The following is an 18,028-nucleotide window of genomic DNA, read 5'->3' as shown; positions in this document are numbered from 1 at the left end:
CAGCACTGGGAAAGCTGAGGCAGGAGAATCATCACAAATTTGAGACCAACTTGGGGTACACAGACCATGTCTCAAAAATTCAAGAGAAAGTAAGGTCTTGTGAATTCTGAATTCTATTCCATAACTCACTGCCCAGCTTAATTTAAAAAAAAAAATGTTTAAGACAGGGTTTCTGTATAACTCTGGCTGTATTAGAACTTGCTTTGGCCGGATGGTGGTGGCTCACGCCTGTAATCCCAGCACTCTGGGAGGCAGAGGCAGGCGGATTTCTGAGTTCAAGGCCAGCCTGGTCTACAGAGTGGATTCCAGGACAGCCAGGGCTACACAGAGAAACCCTGTCTTGAAAAAACCAAATCCAAAAACCAAAAAAAAAAAAAAAAAAAAAAAGAACTTGCTCTGTAGACCAGACTAGCCTCAAACTCAAGAGATCCACCTGTCAGAATTAAAAATATTTGCCATGCCTGCCTGGTCCACATACAAAAATTTTTTTTCTTTAAAACAGGGTTTCTCTGTATAGCTCTGGCTGTCCTGGAACTTGCTCTATAGACCAGGCTGGCCTTGACCTACACAGAGACCTACCTGCCTCTACCTCCCAAGTGCTGGAATTAAAGGAGTGTACCACTGCAAAAACTTCAGAAAAAAAATTCTTAGGAGTTTTCATGGCAAGTGCCTTTTCCCACTGAGCCACTTGCCAGATCCCTCGTCATTCTATTCTGAGCCAGCATGCCGGTCTGCACCTTACTCCTAGCAATATGGAGGCAGACGTCACTTTAGTATACCTAATAAGTATAGACCAGCCTAGGCTACACAGTGAGACCTGTCTCAAAAATACATACATACGTGTATATATACACACATACATACTCTTTGAATCAGACATGCACAGTTCTTGTCCCTAGACCCTGGTGCTGTCCTCAATTCATCCCAGTGGCCTTAGGATTTAAGAGTGGGTCCTCAGCAAAGCTTCTGAGATGGAGTGGAGATGATGGGGTGGAGATGACAGGCAGGAGTCCTCTGCAGAGCAGGTGAGGACATCCCTCAGGCCCACTCCTCCCCTCTGTGCAAAGCTCACTATGAAGCAAAGGCAAAGGGGAAACTTGCCAAGCTTTATTCCATTGTAAAGGCTGCAGAACACATCTAAGTCTCTACCCAACCCCATCTTTACAGTCCCGAGCAGACTCTGCTACCCCTCCCTTCCCTCTGGCCAGCGTCACTTCTTCTCTTCCTCTTTCTTGTCCTTCTTGCCATCCTTGGTGGCCTGGGAGGCCAGAGAGCCCATTGCATTTCGAATGGCTTCGTTGTTGGGATCCACACCTGGAAGGTTCTCTAGGACACTCTGAAGGAACTCTGGGTCCTGCATCACGTCATAGTCGTCCTCCTCCTGAAAAAGGCACCGTCAGCTGGGCACACGGAGCAGCAGTGCGGTGGCAGGGAGCGCACAGGGTAAGGACAGCAACATGATGCTACCCACTCCTGACTGCAGGGGTGGGATGTGCAGCCCGAGGAAGGAAAGGGGTAAGCTAACAGAGCTCAGAGGGAAGCCAGGCGCCATCACAGCAGCACCCAGACCCTCAGGGGAAGAGTCACAGAACTGTTAAGGAAGGAGATCAGGCCACTCCCACAGGAAATTCCAGGACAATGGAATTCTTCTCTAACACTGTTGTCTTTCTTTCTTTCTTCTTTTTTAGGTTTTTTTTTTTTTTTTTTAGTTTTTTGGATTTGGACAGGGTTTCTCTGTGTAGCCCTGGCTCTGCCCGGCTCTGTTGTCTATTTACAAAGAAATATGAAACACACAAATATGTGTTTCCTTCTGTTGTTCTAAAACCTTTCATATGAAATGCTAGGGAGGAAAGCCCTGGGACCCAAAAGGATAAGGATCTCAATACAAGGGGATTTCAGACCTGACGAGATCAGGGCATCCCTGCTGGTCCTCACCTTGACTGGCTCAGATGTGTCCATGGCTGAGCTGGCATCGATGTCAGCCGATTCTGTCTGGCCAAACTCTGAGGAAAGGAGAGCAGCAGTCTGCTCAGTGCTGGCCCCTCACCCCAAACTCTGCCCAGGCCCTGCCACATAATCTCTGGCTCACCTGCTCCCTGCAGGGACATCTGCATGGCATAGGCAATCTGCTCTTCCTCAGTCATGCTGCTTAGGTCTGGAAGCCCAGCGCGGCCAAACTCCTGCTGACTGATGGTCATCTTCAGTAGGGCATCATCTGAGTCTGGGCAAGGACAGAAGGCCAGGGTAGACCTAGTAGACATTCCACAGAGCTGGCCACATGACTTACCCAAGCACAGTCCAGCACAGCACAGCATAGCCCCGCCCCACCCCGCCCCGCCCACTCAGCTTGAAAGGCTAGAACCCACAGGCCCAGGACTTCGGAATCCACCTCTTTCACCTTCAGTCCCAGGTGTAGCAATTCCAGCCTCGGCTGCAGAGGCCGCAGCAGCCCGCCGTGCCTCCTCCTCCTGCCGCTGCCGCTGCTCTTCCATAGAGACACGAAGGGCCTGGGAAAGAGCAAGACAAGACCAGCTCCTGGGGACCAGAGCTGATATTGTGGCATCCTGCACAGGATGACACTCCTCTGGCTTGTCACATGGGGAAAAAGCTGTAACACTGACAAGTCATGAGGGGAACATGGAAGAAGCAAGGCAGAGCCTGGGGTTTAACTGGGGAAAATGAAGATGTTAGAGTCTTGCATTGGTGCCCTTCAAAGAAGTGGAAAGGGTCTTAGAAAACGGTGATATGGGCTGTTAGTCCCATCAGCTGGGTATCTGTACAGAGAACAGAACCCCAAGATCAACGATTGCTTACCAGGGCCAATTCAGGATCAGCACTGGGATCTACTCCAAACTCAAAGTCACTGGCACCAAGACCCAGCATGGCACCGCCTTCACCAGCCAGAATAGGAGAACTGATGAGAGCATCGGCCAAGCTGGGCCCAGGAGGCACCGTCACTAGATGAGATCCGGTTCCATCCTTGCCGTTCAGTGTGTTCACGAAGGCTGTCAGCTTCTCTGTGTTCACCTCCTGCAGGGCAGACGCACTTACTGCTTCTTAGTCTACACTGCAGCTCTCGCTGGAGTCCCAGTGGGGGCTCAGGTCTAGGAAAGGATGGCCTGTTCATAACCATGGGATCGGGTCCCATGCCCTGCAATCCTGACTTACCTCTTCCCCAAAATTGATGATGTCAACATTCACTTTTTCTTTCTTAAGACGTTTAGCTAGTTTCACCAGCTAGGAAGAAAGAGGAAAAAAAAAAATCAAGAAATTGATTTTCTGTTTTTGTTTTGTTTTATTTTGGCTTTATCAAAGCAAGGTTTCTCTGTATAGTCCTGGCTGTCCTGGAACTTACTCTGTAGACCAGGCTGGCCTCGAACTCAGATATCTGCCTGCCTCTGCCTCCCAAGTGCTGGGATTAAAGACATGCACCCCCACCACCTGGCTGAAATTCTCTGTAGTGAGGACTGAACTTGCCCCATAGAAGCATACAGAAATTCAGCATCCTACCCAAAGTCTGTCCCCAACACTGAAACCACACATACACCTTTCTCCAAATAACATGCCTAACACCTCTGCCTACTCCTAGATTCTTCAAGACACGTCCAAATGGAGGCTCTGCCTGGAAGGCTGTCTGTGCACTCACATCCTTCTCGTTGTCCTCCACAGGGCTACCCACAAAGGCGATGATGCGCATCTTGTGATTCTTGCCCTGCCGGTGCTTCAGAGCCAGCTTGGAAAGGAAAAGAAATTCGTCAATCATAGGAAGCACATGTCCCTCCTGGGTCAGTCTGCATTCCCTGCTCCTTACAGTACCTGTGAACTTCAAGCCTACCATAATGCTCACTCAATACACGCCTCTTCTTTCTGCTGTACTCAAGCGGACCAAGTCTCATACTCATCCCGCCTCATTCTTTTAATACTAAGTAAGCACCCTCTAGGTCAGCGGCTCCCAACCTGGAAAGGGTTGGAAGACCCTTTCACAGGGTAGCATATCAAATTAACATAATTCATAACAATAGGCAAAATTGTAGTTATGAGTAGCACCAAAACAATTTTATGGTTGGAAGTCACTACAGCATGAGAACAGTATTAAAGGATCATGTGCAGCGTTAGGAAGGCTGAGATCTAGGTCCTCTCTCATCTTGCTCTATTTAGATCACCGACCCTCACAGCAGGGCGCCAGCAGGACTCACATGGGCCACGCGGATGCCAGTGCAGAAGGTGATCTTGCCTTTGGGTTGGACAGTGTGGAGCTTGGAGAGGATGCGGCCAGTGTCAGGGGTGAGTGTGGTCAGCACCTCACAGTCACTAGGATGAGCAAAGCAGCTTGGTATGTCCAGGTTACATGAGTGCCTCCTAATCACACCCACTCATCCTACGCCCACCCACCCCCACCCCGAGGCAGGGTTTCTTTTTTCTGGCTGTCCTGAAACTCACCATGTAGACTAGGATGGCCTCAAACTCAGAGATCCACCTATCTCTGCCTCCCAAGTGCTGGGACTAAAGGTGTGTGCCACCACCACCTGACTACTCATCTTTTGTTTAGAGACCATAAAAGCAATTTTTATCTTTTTTTCTGAAGCCATGGTTCATTGGTTAAGGGCACTCACTGCTCTGGCAGAGGACCCAGCTTCCTTTCCCAACAACCACATCACAGCTCACAATCAGCTGTAACTCCAGGGGATCTGAACCCCTTTTCTGACCTCTGTGGGCATTATGCATGACCATGGTGCATACACATACAGGCAAAACCTTTTTATACATAAAATACAAAGTAAATATTTAAAAAATAAAGGTATATATCAAGTTTGAAGTTAGCCAGGACTACGTGAAAAACCCTGTGTGAAAAAAAGTCAAAGCCAAGAAACTCCCCCCAGCACAGCAAGCTGTCCTAGGACTGACGGAGCTGGAGCCCAGGACTGGATGTGCACAGCCTGTGCCAGCAACCAAAGCCGGGCACCTGCAACCCAACGTGGGAGCACCACCCACCTTCACAGCCCCACTGTGTCCCACGTACTTGGCCAGTGTGATCAGGCCCACGTTATTCTCAGGGTTGCTTCGGGTCTTTGAATGACATACAATGTTGACGGCATCCTGCTGGGCCTGCAGCCGGGTGGGAAGGAAGTCTCCATTCCGCATGTACTCACTGTTGTCCACACTGTTACATCAGGAGAAAAGAGAAAAAAAGAACACTGAAGGATTCCCTGAAACGCCCTCTGAAAATGGAGGGCCCGTCCTCACCTCCTGACAGAGGCATGCGGTACAGCCGCGCTCAGCTCAGGCTTCCTGGAACACAGAACCACCTAGGATGCTTCTTACACACCAGAAGAGGGCACTGGATCTGCCTTTTCAGTACATTACCCTTCCTTACCATTTTTTATTCTATTTATTACCAGATAAAGCTTTATAAGGTAGAAAAAAGTTACCACTGAGCTAGAATTTTCTTTTGAGTAGAATAAATATTTTGTTCTGCTCCCTTTCCTTAGCACAAGTAGTGTCGCTGGCAACAAGAACTCTCCTAGACCTCTAGGGTCACCCAGGGTTGGTCTTGAACCAGGAATGTGGCTCAATGGTACATAGTAGGCTGTGTGACCAACAAAGGTGGAAACTGAGAAGCCAGAATCTGTTTCATATCATGCAGAGTCTTGTTGGGGCAGATTTATTGTTGTTTTCTTTGAGCTAGGGTCTCACATAGCCCAGGCTGGCCATGAATCCCTGATCCTTCTAGCTACACACAGAGTCCCAGGACTACAGCTGTGTGCTGCCTCACCTGTTTAAGATGGAAAGAGTTCCTGGTTGGAGAGATGGCTCAGCAATTAGGAGCACTGGCTGTTCTTCCAGAGGTCCCGAGTTCAATTCCCAGCAACCACATGGTGGCTCACAACCATCTATAATGGGATCTGATGCCCTCTTCTGGTGTGTCTGAAGACAGCTATAGAGTACTCTTATCATTAAAAACTCATATCCAAGCCGGGCGTGGTGGCGCATGCCTGTAATCCCAGCACTTGGGAGGCAGAGGCCAGCCTGGTCTACAGAGTGAGTTCCAGGACAGCCAGGGCTACACAGAGAAACCCTGTCTCAAAAAAACCAAAAAACAACAACAACAACAAAAAACCTCATATCCATGTGTGTGTATGGCTGCTTCGTCTGCATGTGCGCATGGAGCCCTGCCTATGGAGGACAGAAGCAGCCACTGGATTCCCTGGAACTGGAGTTACAGACAGTTTGAAACACCACCTACACACTGGATTAGAACCGTGCCCTCTGTAAGAGCAGCCAGTGCTCTTCTGGCCACTGAACATGACTCTCCAGCGCCTGGTTCACTTTTAACTCTAAGAAGGCTGCATGTTTCTCTGGCCCAGTCACTTCACCATTTCATCCTACTACGTTTGGGAACTGAGAACGAATGTGGCACATGCTGCCCCAACTTGCATACAGAAGTCAGAGGCCAGCTTTTCGGAACCGGGTCTCCCCCAGGGTTCCAGAGACTCAACAGGTCATCAGACTTATAAGGCAAGCACTCTTACCATCTGAGCTATCTATCTTGCCAGACGCTATGTGTTTTTTTTCTTGTATTCTCCATATGTAGTCGCTTTGAGAGTTACATGCACGGAAAGTTCTGAGCATAGTACCTAACACTTAGCAAAGATAAACACAGGCTACATGTATGATACCCGGATTTGATCATACCACAACAAAACAGGAAGCATTCCAAGAGAGTAGTTTAGCGGTGACACAACCAGACATCTGTGAACAAGCTATGTGAAGACCCAGCTGATCCACTGGCTGTGTCCTGCTTTCTCAATTCTCTTCCAGGAGGGTGTGGCAGCCTCTCAACTTCAAGATAAAGCGGCAGGTCCAAACATAAAAACAGGCTCAGTCACTAAGTGCAAGGACTGCAGGCAAGGCCAATGAATAGGAAAGGTGTGGGGGACAGTGAGCATTGACGCTGTGCTGTCCTCACCATCACTGGGGAAGGAGAGTGGTTACTGTGGAAAAGCCACAGGTGCCTTACCACCTATGCATGTGTCCCTTAAAAAGCCACACTATCAATGTTAATCCTACTATACCAGAGCAGGAGGACTACAGGGAATTCCTGGCAGGGCTACATAGCAACATGCTGTTTCAAGCAAAACACCATACTGCCCAGTTTTTCCTATGTCCAGCTTGGTATGAATGGGGTAGTGTTGTATTTCTTAGAACTGCTTTCTCTCAGCATCATGTAATTCTCTCTCTCATCCCCCAAATCATAAAAATGTGGGCTTAAGGTATTACCAACCTTTCCCTGACACCATCATTTAACCCTAAGTACAGCTGGGGTGGGGTCCTGTGCGGGGTGCTTATGCTGGGTGCTTGCCTGGTATGACCATGGCCCTCAGTCCATCCGTCCACACATGACAGGCAGCAGAACATGCCTGTGGCTCAGCTGCTGGGGAAGTCAAGGAAAGAGAATTTATGGAATCCAGGATTTGGGGGCAACAAACTGAGATCCTGTCACTCTGTCCCCTCCAATCTCTCTCCCTCAACCTCAATCTCCCTGAGAAACAGGATGAGCTTTCTATAACTGAAGATGACAGGGAACTGACCTTCCTGAGTCTACCTCTTAAGTGCTGGGATTACAGGTGTGGGCCAGCACATCTGACTTGAGCTAACATCTCTATTATAACAATTAACACAACAGAGTTCCAGAGCTCTAGACCAGCCTACTGGCCAAGTGTAATAACATATATAAAAAAACTAACAGGAGAATATGGCTCAGCAGATTAGGGCGAAAGTCAAAACACTTGCATTTTAGAATAGGGCCTACAGAAAACTCTGTAGCCTGGAAATCCAGGACACCTCATAGAAAACAAGGGGGTCTCATTATTCTGTTCCTGGACAATCACACTGACAGCTAAGGTCTCCAGTCCTATTCTTTCCTTTTATGTATCAATCTAAAAAAAAAATTTTTTTTTAAAAAACAGGGCCTCAATATGCATTCCAAGTTGCCTTGAACTCATGATCCTTCTGTCTCAACCATGCAGTGTTCTCAATACCTTTAGACAGATCAATATTTTTTTTGTTTTTTTGTTTTTTTTCCGAGACAGGGTTTCTCTGTGTAGCCCTGGCTGTCCTGGTACTCACTCTGTAGACCAGGCTGGTCTCAAAATCAGAAATCCGCCTGCCTCTGCCTCCCAAGTGATGGGATTAAAGGCGTGTACCACCACCGCCCAGCTCAGATCAATATTCTTAAATCAATGCTGGTCTGTACAAAGGCCTGACTCCATCCTCCTCAGAATCTTCTCACTGGGGTACAGAACAGAGATCAAGCTCTTCAGTTATTTCTTTCTACAGTGACTCCTCCCACCTTCTAATAACAATCTATGTGAAGGGTCACTCTGGTCTACTTCCATCACGGGACTTTTACTTCAGCAACTTTGTAATGACCTCTTCAACATGTGTCTTTACAGCTCTTGACTTTTGAGGGCTCCCATGCGACTACAGTACTCTACTGTACAGAGCACCACCACATATGGCTTACCTACTTATACCATGAGACACAGAAGTTACTACAATTCTCCAACAATGTGCAAAAGGCAAGTGTCAGCCAGCGAACAGTTTGGATTTCAAATCCATCTTCTATTTTAACATACTCTCGCCCAGGAGTGAAACAAACTTAGAAAACAAAAATGTAGGACTTAAATTTTAATTTCTGATGAGTAATGAATAACTTTCAAGTTTTTTTTTTTTATTTGTTTTTGTTTTTTGGGTTTTTTTTTTTTTTTTTTTTTTTTTGGTTTTTTCGAGACAGGGTTTCTCTGTGTAGCCTGGCTGTCCTGGAACTCACTCTGTAGACCAAGCTGGCCTTGAACTCAGAAATCCACCTGCCTCTGCCTCTCAAGTGCAGGGATTAAAGGCCTGCGCCACCACCTGGCCAAGATTTATTTTTATTGCTTTTAGGTGTGTGCCCATGCCCACCTACAGAAATCAAAGGCACTGGATCTGCTGGTTCTGTCAAGATAGCAGCAGTTAACAATATGGGTGCTTGGAAACAAACCCTGGTTCTCTGCAAGAAGAGCAACTGCTCTTACTGAGCCATCTCTCCACCCTCAACAAGTGACTATTTTGTTGCTGGTTTTGTTTTGTTCTGTCATCTTTTTAGAGAGGGTTTCTCTGGATGTCCTATAACTGGCTCTGTAGATCAGGCTGGCCTCAAGCCTGAGATTAAAGGTGTATGCCACCACTGTCCAGCCCCAACAAGTAACTTGTTGGGTTGCACTTAAAATTCCCTTTTCGTCGCCAGGTGCTGGTGGTGGCTCCTGCCTGTAATCCCGGCACTCTGGGAGGCAGAGGCAGAGGCAGGCAGATTTCTGAGTTCAAGACCAGCCTGGTCTACAGAGTGAGTTCCAGGATAGCCAGGGCTACAGAGAAACCCTGTCTCCAAAAAAACAAATCCAAAAAACCAAAACCAAAACCAAAACCAAAAACACAAAACAAACCAAAAAAACCTTTTCATACTAAAATTCACTCATGATTTGCTTGAAATTCACCCTGGTTGGGCACCCTGGTTGTCCTGTTTTGAGACGGTATCTTGCTAGGTAGTCCTGATCGTGAAAACCCTCTGATCACCCCCAAGTGCTGAAAACAAGCTTTAGCCATCCTGCATTTAGGTGGCAGTGCTAGCCAATCTCCAAATGAAACCATGGGCCTAGTGACTCAGGCTTATAATCCTACATACTCATTCCAAGTTCAAGGCCAGCCTGTGCATCTTTTCAAATGAAGACTTCAAAGCCAGCCTGAGCTACAATGTCAAAACTCATCTAAAAATAATAAATGCAATCCAAAATGGGTGTGGCTCATTGGTAGAGCACTTTCCCAGCGTTCACAATGCTCTGGACTCAATTCCCAGTATCTGAAATTACAAAAACAAAGTCCTTTTGTAGCCCTGAAAAAAAAAAAAAGGTTCTCAGCTATATTTCTATTTATTTTTCTTGTCCTCGGTTTCTAATCTAACTCTTAATAGGTATTCATCCCAAGTATAAACCTGGTAAGACCAAATTCATGGGAGAAGAGCACTGTAGCTTTGAATTTGACTACTGCTTATCACAACCACTTAATATGCTGTGACTACAGCAGATCACCTCAAGTCCTTCCGACTCATTATGAAATGAAGGACTATCTTCCCTAAATGCTGTTGTGAGGTTTAAATGAGATAAAGTACAGAGAAAAGGAAAAGTTGGAGGCGAGTGGATGGGGCAGTCTGCTTTCCGGGAGACAAGGAGGGCAGGGTCCGGGAAGGGAACCGGGTTCCCGGGCCTGCGTTCCTGGGCCGGGATGACTCAGGGAGTCGCATGCCTGTCTCCCGCGGGCCCCAAAGCCACATCTCGCCCGGCGGCCCTGTCCCCACCCCAGGCCCTCAGGCTTCGGTGCCACGCGCACCAGCAACCCAGACGCGCCCCCGGCCACGTCCAAAGCTCCTCACCAAACCATAGTGCTCTCCAACACCATCTTGCCACCTTCCCTCTGCGGACCGGCTCCGGGACTGACAAACAACAGCACCTCCGATTGGCCTGGCGCTCATCACCAATCAAAGAGCTCAGTCTTCACACTGCCCCGCCTCCGCGCCCCGCGGTGCGTTCTGGGACTTGTAGGCACCTCGCACATGCAAAGGTTGGTCATCCATTATAATTGGGTATCTTCGCAGCCACCTCTGGAGCTTCTGTGGAACAAAACTGTAGGCGCTCTGCACAGCTGGCACTCGCCAGGCATCAACACTGCAGTGTGAGGCAGGAGAGCTGAAATTTACCCCTCCTCTGCTCTCTTTCTTTTGTATATTTGTTTTTTTTTTTTTTTTTTTTTTTTTTTTTTTTTTGCTTTGTTTTTGTTCTTTGAGAAAGGATGGCTGCAAATTCGCTGTGGAGCTCAGGCTAAACTCCTGATCGTTTTGCTTCACCTCCCAGTGCTGTTTATAAAGTGCACACTCATACTCAGATCTGAACTGCAATTTCCAGGCCAACCTGGGCTATGTAGCTACATAGTGAGATTGCCTCAAACACACAACAGATGTACACATGTGCATGCCCTACCGTGGACATGTCAGTTCAAACAATCATTTTAAAAATGTGTCAGGATCGTTAATCACATTCTAACTCCCTGTTTCCCATTGCACTGTGTTTATGCAACTGCTATAAACATTTGTGTCCTCAAATTCGATTTACTTATCTACTGCCTGGTTTAATTAAGTACAGGAGGAAAAAAAAAAAAAAAACATTGCAGTCCCTAACTCCAGTATTGAGTCTGACAGGATGAAGGAATCCAGAAAAGTTTTGACCAATTAAAAAAAAAATTTTTTTAGCTGGCGCATGCCTTTAATCCCAGCACTTGGGAGGCAGAGGCAGGGAGATTTCAGAGTTCAAGGCCAGCCTGGTCCACCGAGTGAGTTCCAGGACAGCCGGGGCTACACAGAGAAACACTGTCTTGAAAAAACAAAACAAAAAAACAAAACAACAATAAAACAAAACAAAAAACCTCCCCCACCAAAAAAAAAAAAAAAACAACAAAAAAAACCAAAGTTCTGCCAGGCAGTGTTGGCGCCCGCCTTTAATCCCAGTCCTCAGGAGGCAGAGGCAGGTGCACCTCTGAGTTCGCTGCCAGCTTGACCTATAGAGTAAGTTTCAAGATAGCCCCGCTACGCTACACAGAGAAACACTGTCTACAAAAACAAGACGACAACAAAAAAGCTCAAAATGCTTTGATTAATACTCCACAACCCAGGACATAAAACTGGAAATCCTGGTCCTAGTCTCTATTTCTTGTAAACACTTTATAGATTTTAATAAAGTATCCTTTAGCCAAGCTTCCTTATTTGTTCTGCTGTTAGGGCTATAGTTTTTCTGTTTTTAAAAGGCTTTGCTTATTTTATAATTTTACATGTATGTGTGTTTTGCTTTCTTGTACATATGTGTACCACGTGCATGCAGTGTCTGCAGAGGTCTAGAGGGAATTGGATTCCCTGGGACTGGAGTTATAGACACTTGTGAACAGCCACATGGGTGCTGGGAATCGAACCTGGGTTCTCTGCAAGTGCAACAAGTGCTCTAAGTCTTGAGCCAATTCTCAAGCCTCCTATTTACTTTTTTAGGACTTTCTTTTTATTACCTTTACTTAGCTGTGTAGCCTGTGTGAGGGTATGCACGTGTGGGCACGGGCACCCTCAGGCGCCAGGTGTCAGTTCCTTGGAGCTGGAGTTACAGGTGCTTATAAGGTTCCATAGAGCGCTGGGAACCAAACCTGGGTCTTCTACACAAGCAGCCAGTGCTCTGAATCATGGGGCCATTTCTCCAGCCCCTAAATATTTAGTTTTGAAGATGTATTTATTGTGTGTGTGTATGTGTGTATGTGTGTATGTGTGTGTGTGTGTATGCACCTGGGTATATGTGTGTGCACCACTTCCATGCAGCTGTCCATGTACATATTTTGTAGAGGTCAAAAGACAATTTGTGTGAACCAGTTCTTGCCTTCTACCAGGTTTCAATTGTGGCAGGTGTCTTCACCTACGGAGCTCTTTTGCTGGTCTTTTAGTACCCTTGTAATGATTGAATTGGTGCTTTGTCTTAGTTTCCTTTTCCATTTCTGTGGTAAAATACCCTGACAGAAGGACCTTAATGCAGAAGAGTTTATTTGACTCACAATTCTAGGTACAGTCTGTCAAGGTAGTAGGAGCTTGAAGCAGCTACTCAAACCATACCCATAGTCAAGGAAAAGAGCAGTAAATCAGTGCACACATGCTAATTCTGCTCACACCCTTATATGTTTATATACTCGTAAACTTATACAGTCCAGGACCCCAAAGCCCAGGGAATGGTGCCACCTACAGTGGGCGGATCCCCCAACATCAATCAATGTAAATAAAATAATCCCTTGCTGGGTAGTGGTGTGGCTCCACATTTAATCCCAGAACTTGGGGGACAGATGCAGGTGAATCTCTAAGTTCGAGGCCAGCCTGGTCTACAGAGCAAATTCCAGACAGCCAGGGCTATACAGAGAAACCTTGTCTTGAAAAATGAAACAAACAACCAGTAAAAAGATAATCCCTCACACGCAGACATTTTCAGAGATCCTTCTCCCACAGAGTTCTAGGTTATGTCAAGTTGACAATTAAAATGTCCCTGACCCAAATTCCTAGGAATAAGGGTCCTGTACTGGCTGGTTTTGTGTGTCAAGTTGAAACAGACTGGAGTTATCATAGAGAAAGGAGCTTCAGTTGGGGAAGTGCTTCCAGCTGTGGGGCATTTTTCTCAATTAATGATCAAGAAGGGAGGGCCCCTTGTGGGTGATGCCATCTCTGGTCTGGTGCTCTTGGGTTCTATTAGAGAGCAGGCTGAGCAAGCCAGGGGAAGCAAGCCAGTAGAAAACATCCCCCCCATGGCCTCTGCCTCAGCTCCTGCTTCCTGACCTGCTTGAGTCCCTGTCCTGACTTCCTTTGGTGATGAACAGCAATGTGATGAACAGCAATGTAAGCAGAATAAACCCTTTCCTCCCCAACTTGCTTCTTGGTCATGATGTTTGTGCAGGGATAGAAACCCTGACAAAGACATTGTGAGAGTACAGGATGGGACACAGGACAGGGAGTAATGACAGCAAAGCAGTAGCCAGGCCCAGGAGGGCTTGCTTTCGCTGAGGACTGATGCCAAGCACATTTATTAAGAAGCACAGCATCATCAGGACACAGAGGCGGGTGGATCTCTGAGTTTGAGAGCAGCCTAGTCCACAGATGGAGTTCCAGGCTAGCCAGGGCTACACGGTGAGATCCTGTAAAGAAGAAAAAAGAAAGTGTCCTAGATCAGTGGGGCTGGGGCTGGGGGAGAGGAGACAGCCAAGGTCAGCAGAGAGCTAAATGCAACAAAGTTGGAAAATAACACAGGATACCTAAGACACAGGTGTTGGAGCTGATAATCCCAGCCCAAGGAGAAGATTCAGGTCTTCCATTGTCTCCAGAAACCACAGCCTTGACTCCTACGAGACACTGGCTCCAGCCCTACACTGTCCTTGCCAGGTCCAGTCCAGGACAAGGACACCGAAGTAAAGATTCCTTTGTCCTCTCATTGGGGCCTCTGAGAAAGTTCTGGATACATCTGGCTCCACACACACATCACAGATCCACCCCTTATCAGTCCATCCTATAAACCCTAACTCTTTGTCTCTGTAAGCCCATGGCCACCCTATAATAAAAAATGCACTTGGTCCAACTTTAAAAGTTCCCATTGTCATTAACAATTTGAACGTTTTAAAAGTGAAGCCTCAGCAAGGTGATGGTGGACGCCTTTGATCCCAGCACTGGGAGGCCAGCCTTGTGTATAAAGTGAGTTTCAGGACAGCCAGGGCTACACAGAAAACCCTGTCTCAAAAAATAAAGTTAGGTGGAGGCAGTAGCAGCCAGAGTGGCAGGTGCAGCAGCTGCCCACGCCTGTAACCCCAGCACTCTAGGAGAAATCCCAGGCGGATTTCTGAGTTCAAGGCCAGCCTGGCCTACAGAGTGAGTTCCAGGACAGCCAGGGCTATACAGAGAAACCCTGTCTCAAAAAAAAACCAAAACAAACAAACAAATAAGTTAAAAGTCACAGGAGGCAAAGGACGGTGGATCTATGTGAGTTTGAAACCAGGTCAGCCTGGTCTACATAGCAAGCTCCAGCCAGCCAGCGATATATAAACAGACGATATATAAACAGACCTTGTCTCAGGCCAGGGGAATCCCATCACTTGGGAGGCAGAGGCAGGTGGATCTCTGTAAGTTCAAGACTGTCCTGATCTACACAGTAAGTTCTCGAACAGCCAGGGCTGTGTAGAGAGATCCTGTCTCAAACAAACAAAAAACAAAAGACCTTGTTTTGAAACAACAGAAAGGCCTAATAAATCTCCCAATTCCAGCAGGAAAAGCGCCAAATGCTACAGCCCCACGCGAGGCATCTGGCGCTCGCGACTTAAGCTGCTTGGCAGTGCCTCTCCACCAGCGTCGCTCTACTCTGCAGCCGCAGCCCTCCTTGACAGACGTCACACAGCCACAGCAGCTTCCAGTATCCAGGGGTTTGCATTACAACTGGAGCTTCAGCCTCACAGCGCTGCATACTGGCCCCACAGAGCCTCTCCGCAGTGATTCCACCTTGACTGCCCTTTGTCTGCCTAAACCAGTACCAAGCGGAAGACATCACCAAGTTGTGATGTCAGGTCTTGGGGCTGCCCCCTTAACTACAGCAGGACACTGACCTTGGGGAAATAATCTCTTATGTATTTGTTTTCAAGAGGCAAGGAAGATTTTTTTTAAAGGATTCCACTTTTTAAATTTATTTATTTATTTATGTGAACACACTGCATCTGCCTTCAGACACACACTAGAAAAGTGCATGGGATTCCATTACAGATGTTTGTGAGCCACCATGTGGTTGCTGGGAATCAAACTCAGGACCTCTGGAAGAGCAGTCAGTGCTCTTAACCTCTGAGCCATCTCTCCAGCCCGGAAGATTTGTTTTTATTTATGTGCATCTGTGCCACATGTGTGCAGGCGCCTTCAGAGTCAGAAGAGTGGGAGTTACAAATGGCTGTGCGGGCTAAGAATGAAACTCAGGTCCTCTGTAAGAAAGCAAGTGTTCTTACCCACTAAGCACCCTGCAGATCCAAGACTCTTCCTTTAAATCAGTTAGGGCCGGTAGGTAGATGGAGTCTCTGATGAGGGGGTTGGTCTTGAGAGCAGGTTTCCCAGGATCCCAGGGCAGACAGGAGACCTGTCTTCAGTGGTGTCGATCCCTTCACAAACACACCTGCTTCCTCAGCACCAGCTTGAACCCTCTCCTGCCAGACAAACCAGTCACACCTCCCCTCCAGCTTCATCCAGTTTATCACAACACAGGCGGAATGAAGCCAGACTGTGGCCAAAACACCACAGGAATGGCCGGCCCTGCTCCTCCGTCCTAATCCTCTGCAACTTAGCCCAGAAAGCACTATCTGTATTCTTATCTTCCACACTCTCCAAAAAGCCCTTCCCAAGCACTCAACAGCTTTCCGAGCCCAACGTGCCAAACTCCTCTGGTTCCTCCAACCTAAAAACTCCAAAGGCCTAAAAGCCGCGTGGTCAGATTTACCACAGAACTGGTTTTTGGAAAAACTGTAGAAGAGTTTGGAACACTGGGCTAGAAAAACCTTCGGATGCTGTAAGCAGAGTTTAATGAGCCATTCTGGCAGGAGATTGGGACCACCAGAAGGCTGAGATTAGTGTGGACTGTGGAGGGCTGCCTCCAGCAGGGTCACAGGAAAGCAGGGCTATTTAGATTGGGTTTCCCTGGTGTAATTTATGTAATTGTGTAATATAATCTAGCTGCATTCCTCTATGTCCTGAGAGATGGACTGAAACTACATTTCAAACTATTGAGCTTGGTGGAGATTTCCTGGTGGGGGGGGTGGGGGGGGGTGGGAGGGTAGGGGTGGGGGTAGGGGGGATGGGAGGTGGGGGGTGGGGTAGGGGGGTGTCTTAGTTTCTTCCTTGCTGCTGTGCTAAAATACAGAAGCAATTCAACCACCGGCTTCTGTTGACCCTTGTTTTTGTTGTTTCAACAGGGTCTCACTATATAGCTCTGGCTGTCCTGGAACTCCCTCGGTAGACCAGGCTGGCCCGGAACTCAGAAATCCACCTGCCTCTGCCTCCTAAGTGCTGGGATTTCAAGTGTGCACCACCACCACCTGGCTAATCCCAGTACTTCTATGGTAAGATGGCAGACTAAGAGAAGAATCACCTGGAAGTCTGTGTGCCCGTTAGCCTGCAGTACCCAGCATGGCAGGAACAGCAAGAGAGACCATGCCTCAAAGTAAGGTCTTAGGAAAGAAGCTACTCCCAACTCCTCTGACGTCAACACACATATCGCCCCCCCCAACACACAGGCATGCTTAGAGGCTTCTGTCTAGTTTTATGTCATCTTGACACAAGCTAGAGTCATCTGAAAGGAAAGAACCTTAATTGAGAAAATACCTCCATAAGTTCCCATTATAGGGCCTTTTCTTAATTAGTAATTGATGGGAGAGTCCCCCAGCTCATTGTGGGTGGGGCCATCCCTGGGCAGGGGTGGGGGGGTGGGAGGGGGCCTGGGTTCTATAGAAAGCAGGCTGAGTGAGCCGCGAGGAGCAAGCCAGTGGGTAGCCCCCTCCGCGGCCTCTGCGTCTCTAGGTTCTTGTCCTAACTTCCTTCAACGATGAACATTGATGTGGAAGTATTAGCCAAATAAACATTTTTCTCCTCAAATTGCTCTGGTCATGATATTTCATCATAACAATAGAAACCCTGACTAGAAGAGCCCATCTCCCTGTGATTCTAGATTCTATCAGAATGACAGTTAACAGGAATCATCACAAGGGAAAGACATTCAATTTGTGATAGGGTTATTGCATTCTGTTAATAAAAAATAGTTCAAAAATGCAGGCAACGCTAGTGCTGGAAAAGAAGCTATAGTTATTAAGGAGAAACTTCCTGCCCTGTCCTAGGACATTAGGAAAGGGTCTGCTTCCCAAATGCTGTGATTAAAGGTGTGTGCCAGCACACCCGGCTTTTCTGATACCGTTTTTTTGAAGGGATAAAGATACAAAATCTGGCTGGCAAAATAGTTCAGCAGGTGAAAGTATATGCTGTCAAGCCCAACAACCTAAGTAAAGTCAATTCCTGGGAGGGACCCACGAGGTGAAAGGCTAAGATCCCAAGTTGTCTCCTGACATCCACTCATACACACACACACACACACACACACACACACACACACAGATACACACACACCAAGAGAAACAGACAGAGACAGACACAGAGACAGTCTCTGAAGTCAGGAGACCCATGACAGGGTTGGGGTCTCCTCAAGTCCATGGAACTATAAAGATGAAGCCTACGGCACAGTGGGGCCTCAGGATCTTGGCAATGCCAAGACCATGGGTCATCTATTAAGGAATGTGACAGGCTCAGAACGAAGCCACCCCTCAACGAGAGGTAGCAGTGGTGGCTCCCATCTTTGATTCT

At 47.4% G+C, this 18,028-nt stretch overlaps 1 protein-coding gene across 2 annotated transcripts; it reads right to left on the bottom strand.

Moving 5' to 3' along the window:
• Positions 1–1,092: 1,092 nt before the first annotated feature.
• On the bottom strand, positions 1,093–10,572 carry Psmd4 (proteasome 26S subunit ubiquitin receptor, non-ATPase 4). Of its 2 annotated transcripts, none has more exons than XM_052179829.1 (10): positions 10,466–10,572; positions 5,021–5,161; positions 4,197–4,311; positions 3,647–3,733; positions 3,169–3,237; positions 2,815–3,030; positions 2,390–2,507; positions 2,090–2,221; positions 1,936–2,003; positions 1,093–1,381 (listed from the first exon to the last, which is right to left on the bottom strand). In XM_052179829.1, exons 1-10 carry the CDS (start codon positions 10,489–10,491, stop codon positions 1,211–1,213), a joined length of 1,143 nt encoding a protein of 380 aa, XP_052035789.1. In that variant the 5' UTR covers positions 10,492–10,572; the 3' UTR covers positions 1,093–1,210. The 2 variants fall into 2 exon arrangements, with proteins under 2 accessions (XP_052035789.1, XP_052035790.1); XM_052179830.1 differs by having other exon boundaries at positions 2,399–2,507.
• Positions 10,573–18,028: the final 7,456 nt, after the last annotated feature.

This window comes from Apodemus sylvaticus, chromosome 4, assembly GCF_947179515.1.
Source record: "Apodemus sylvaticus chromosome 4, mApoSyl1.1, whole genome shotgun sequence".
NCBI lineage: Eukaryota > Metazoa > Chordata > Mammalia > Rodentia > Muridae > Apodemus > Apodemus sylvaticus.
Note: the sequence above shows the minus strand (reverse complement) of the source record. Positions and strands in the feature narration are given on the sequence as shown.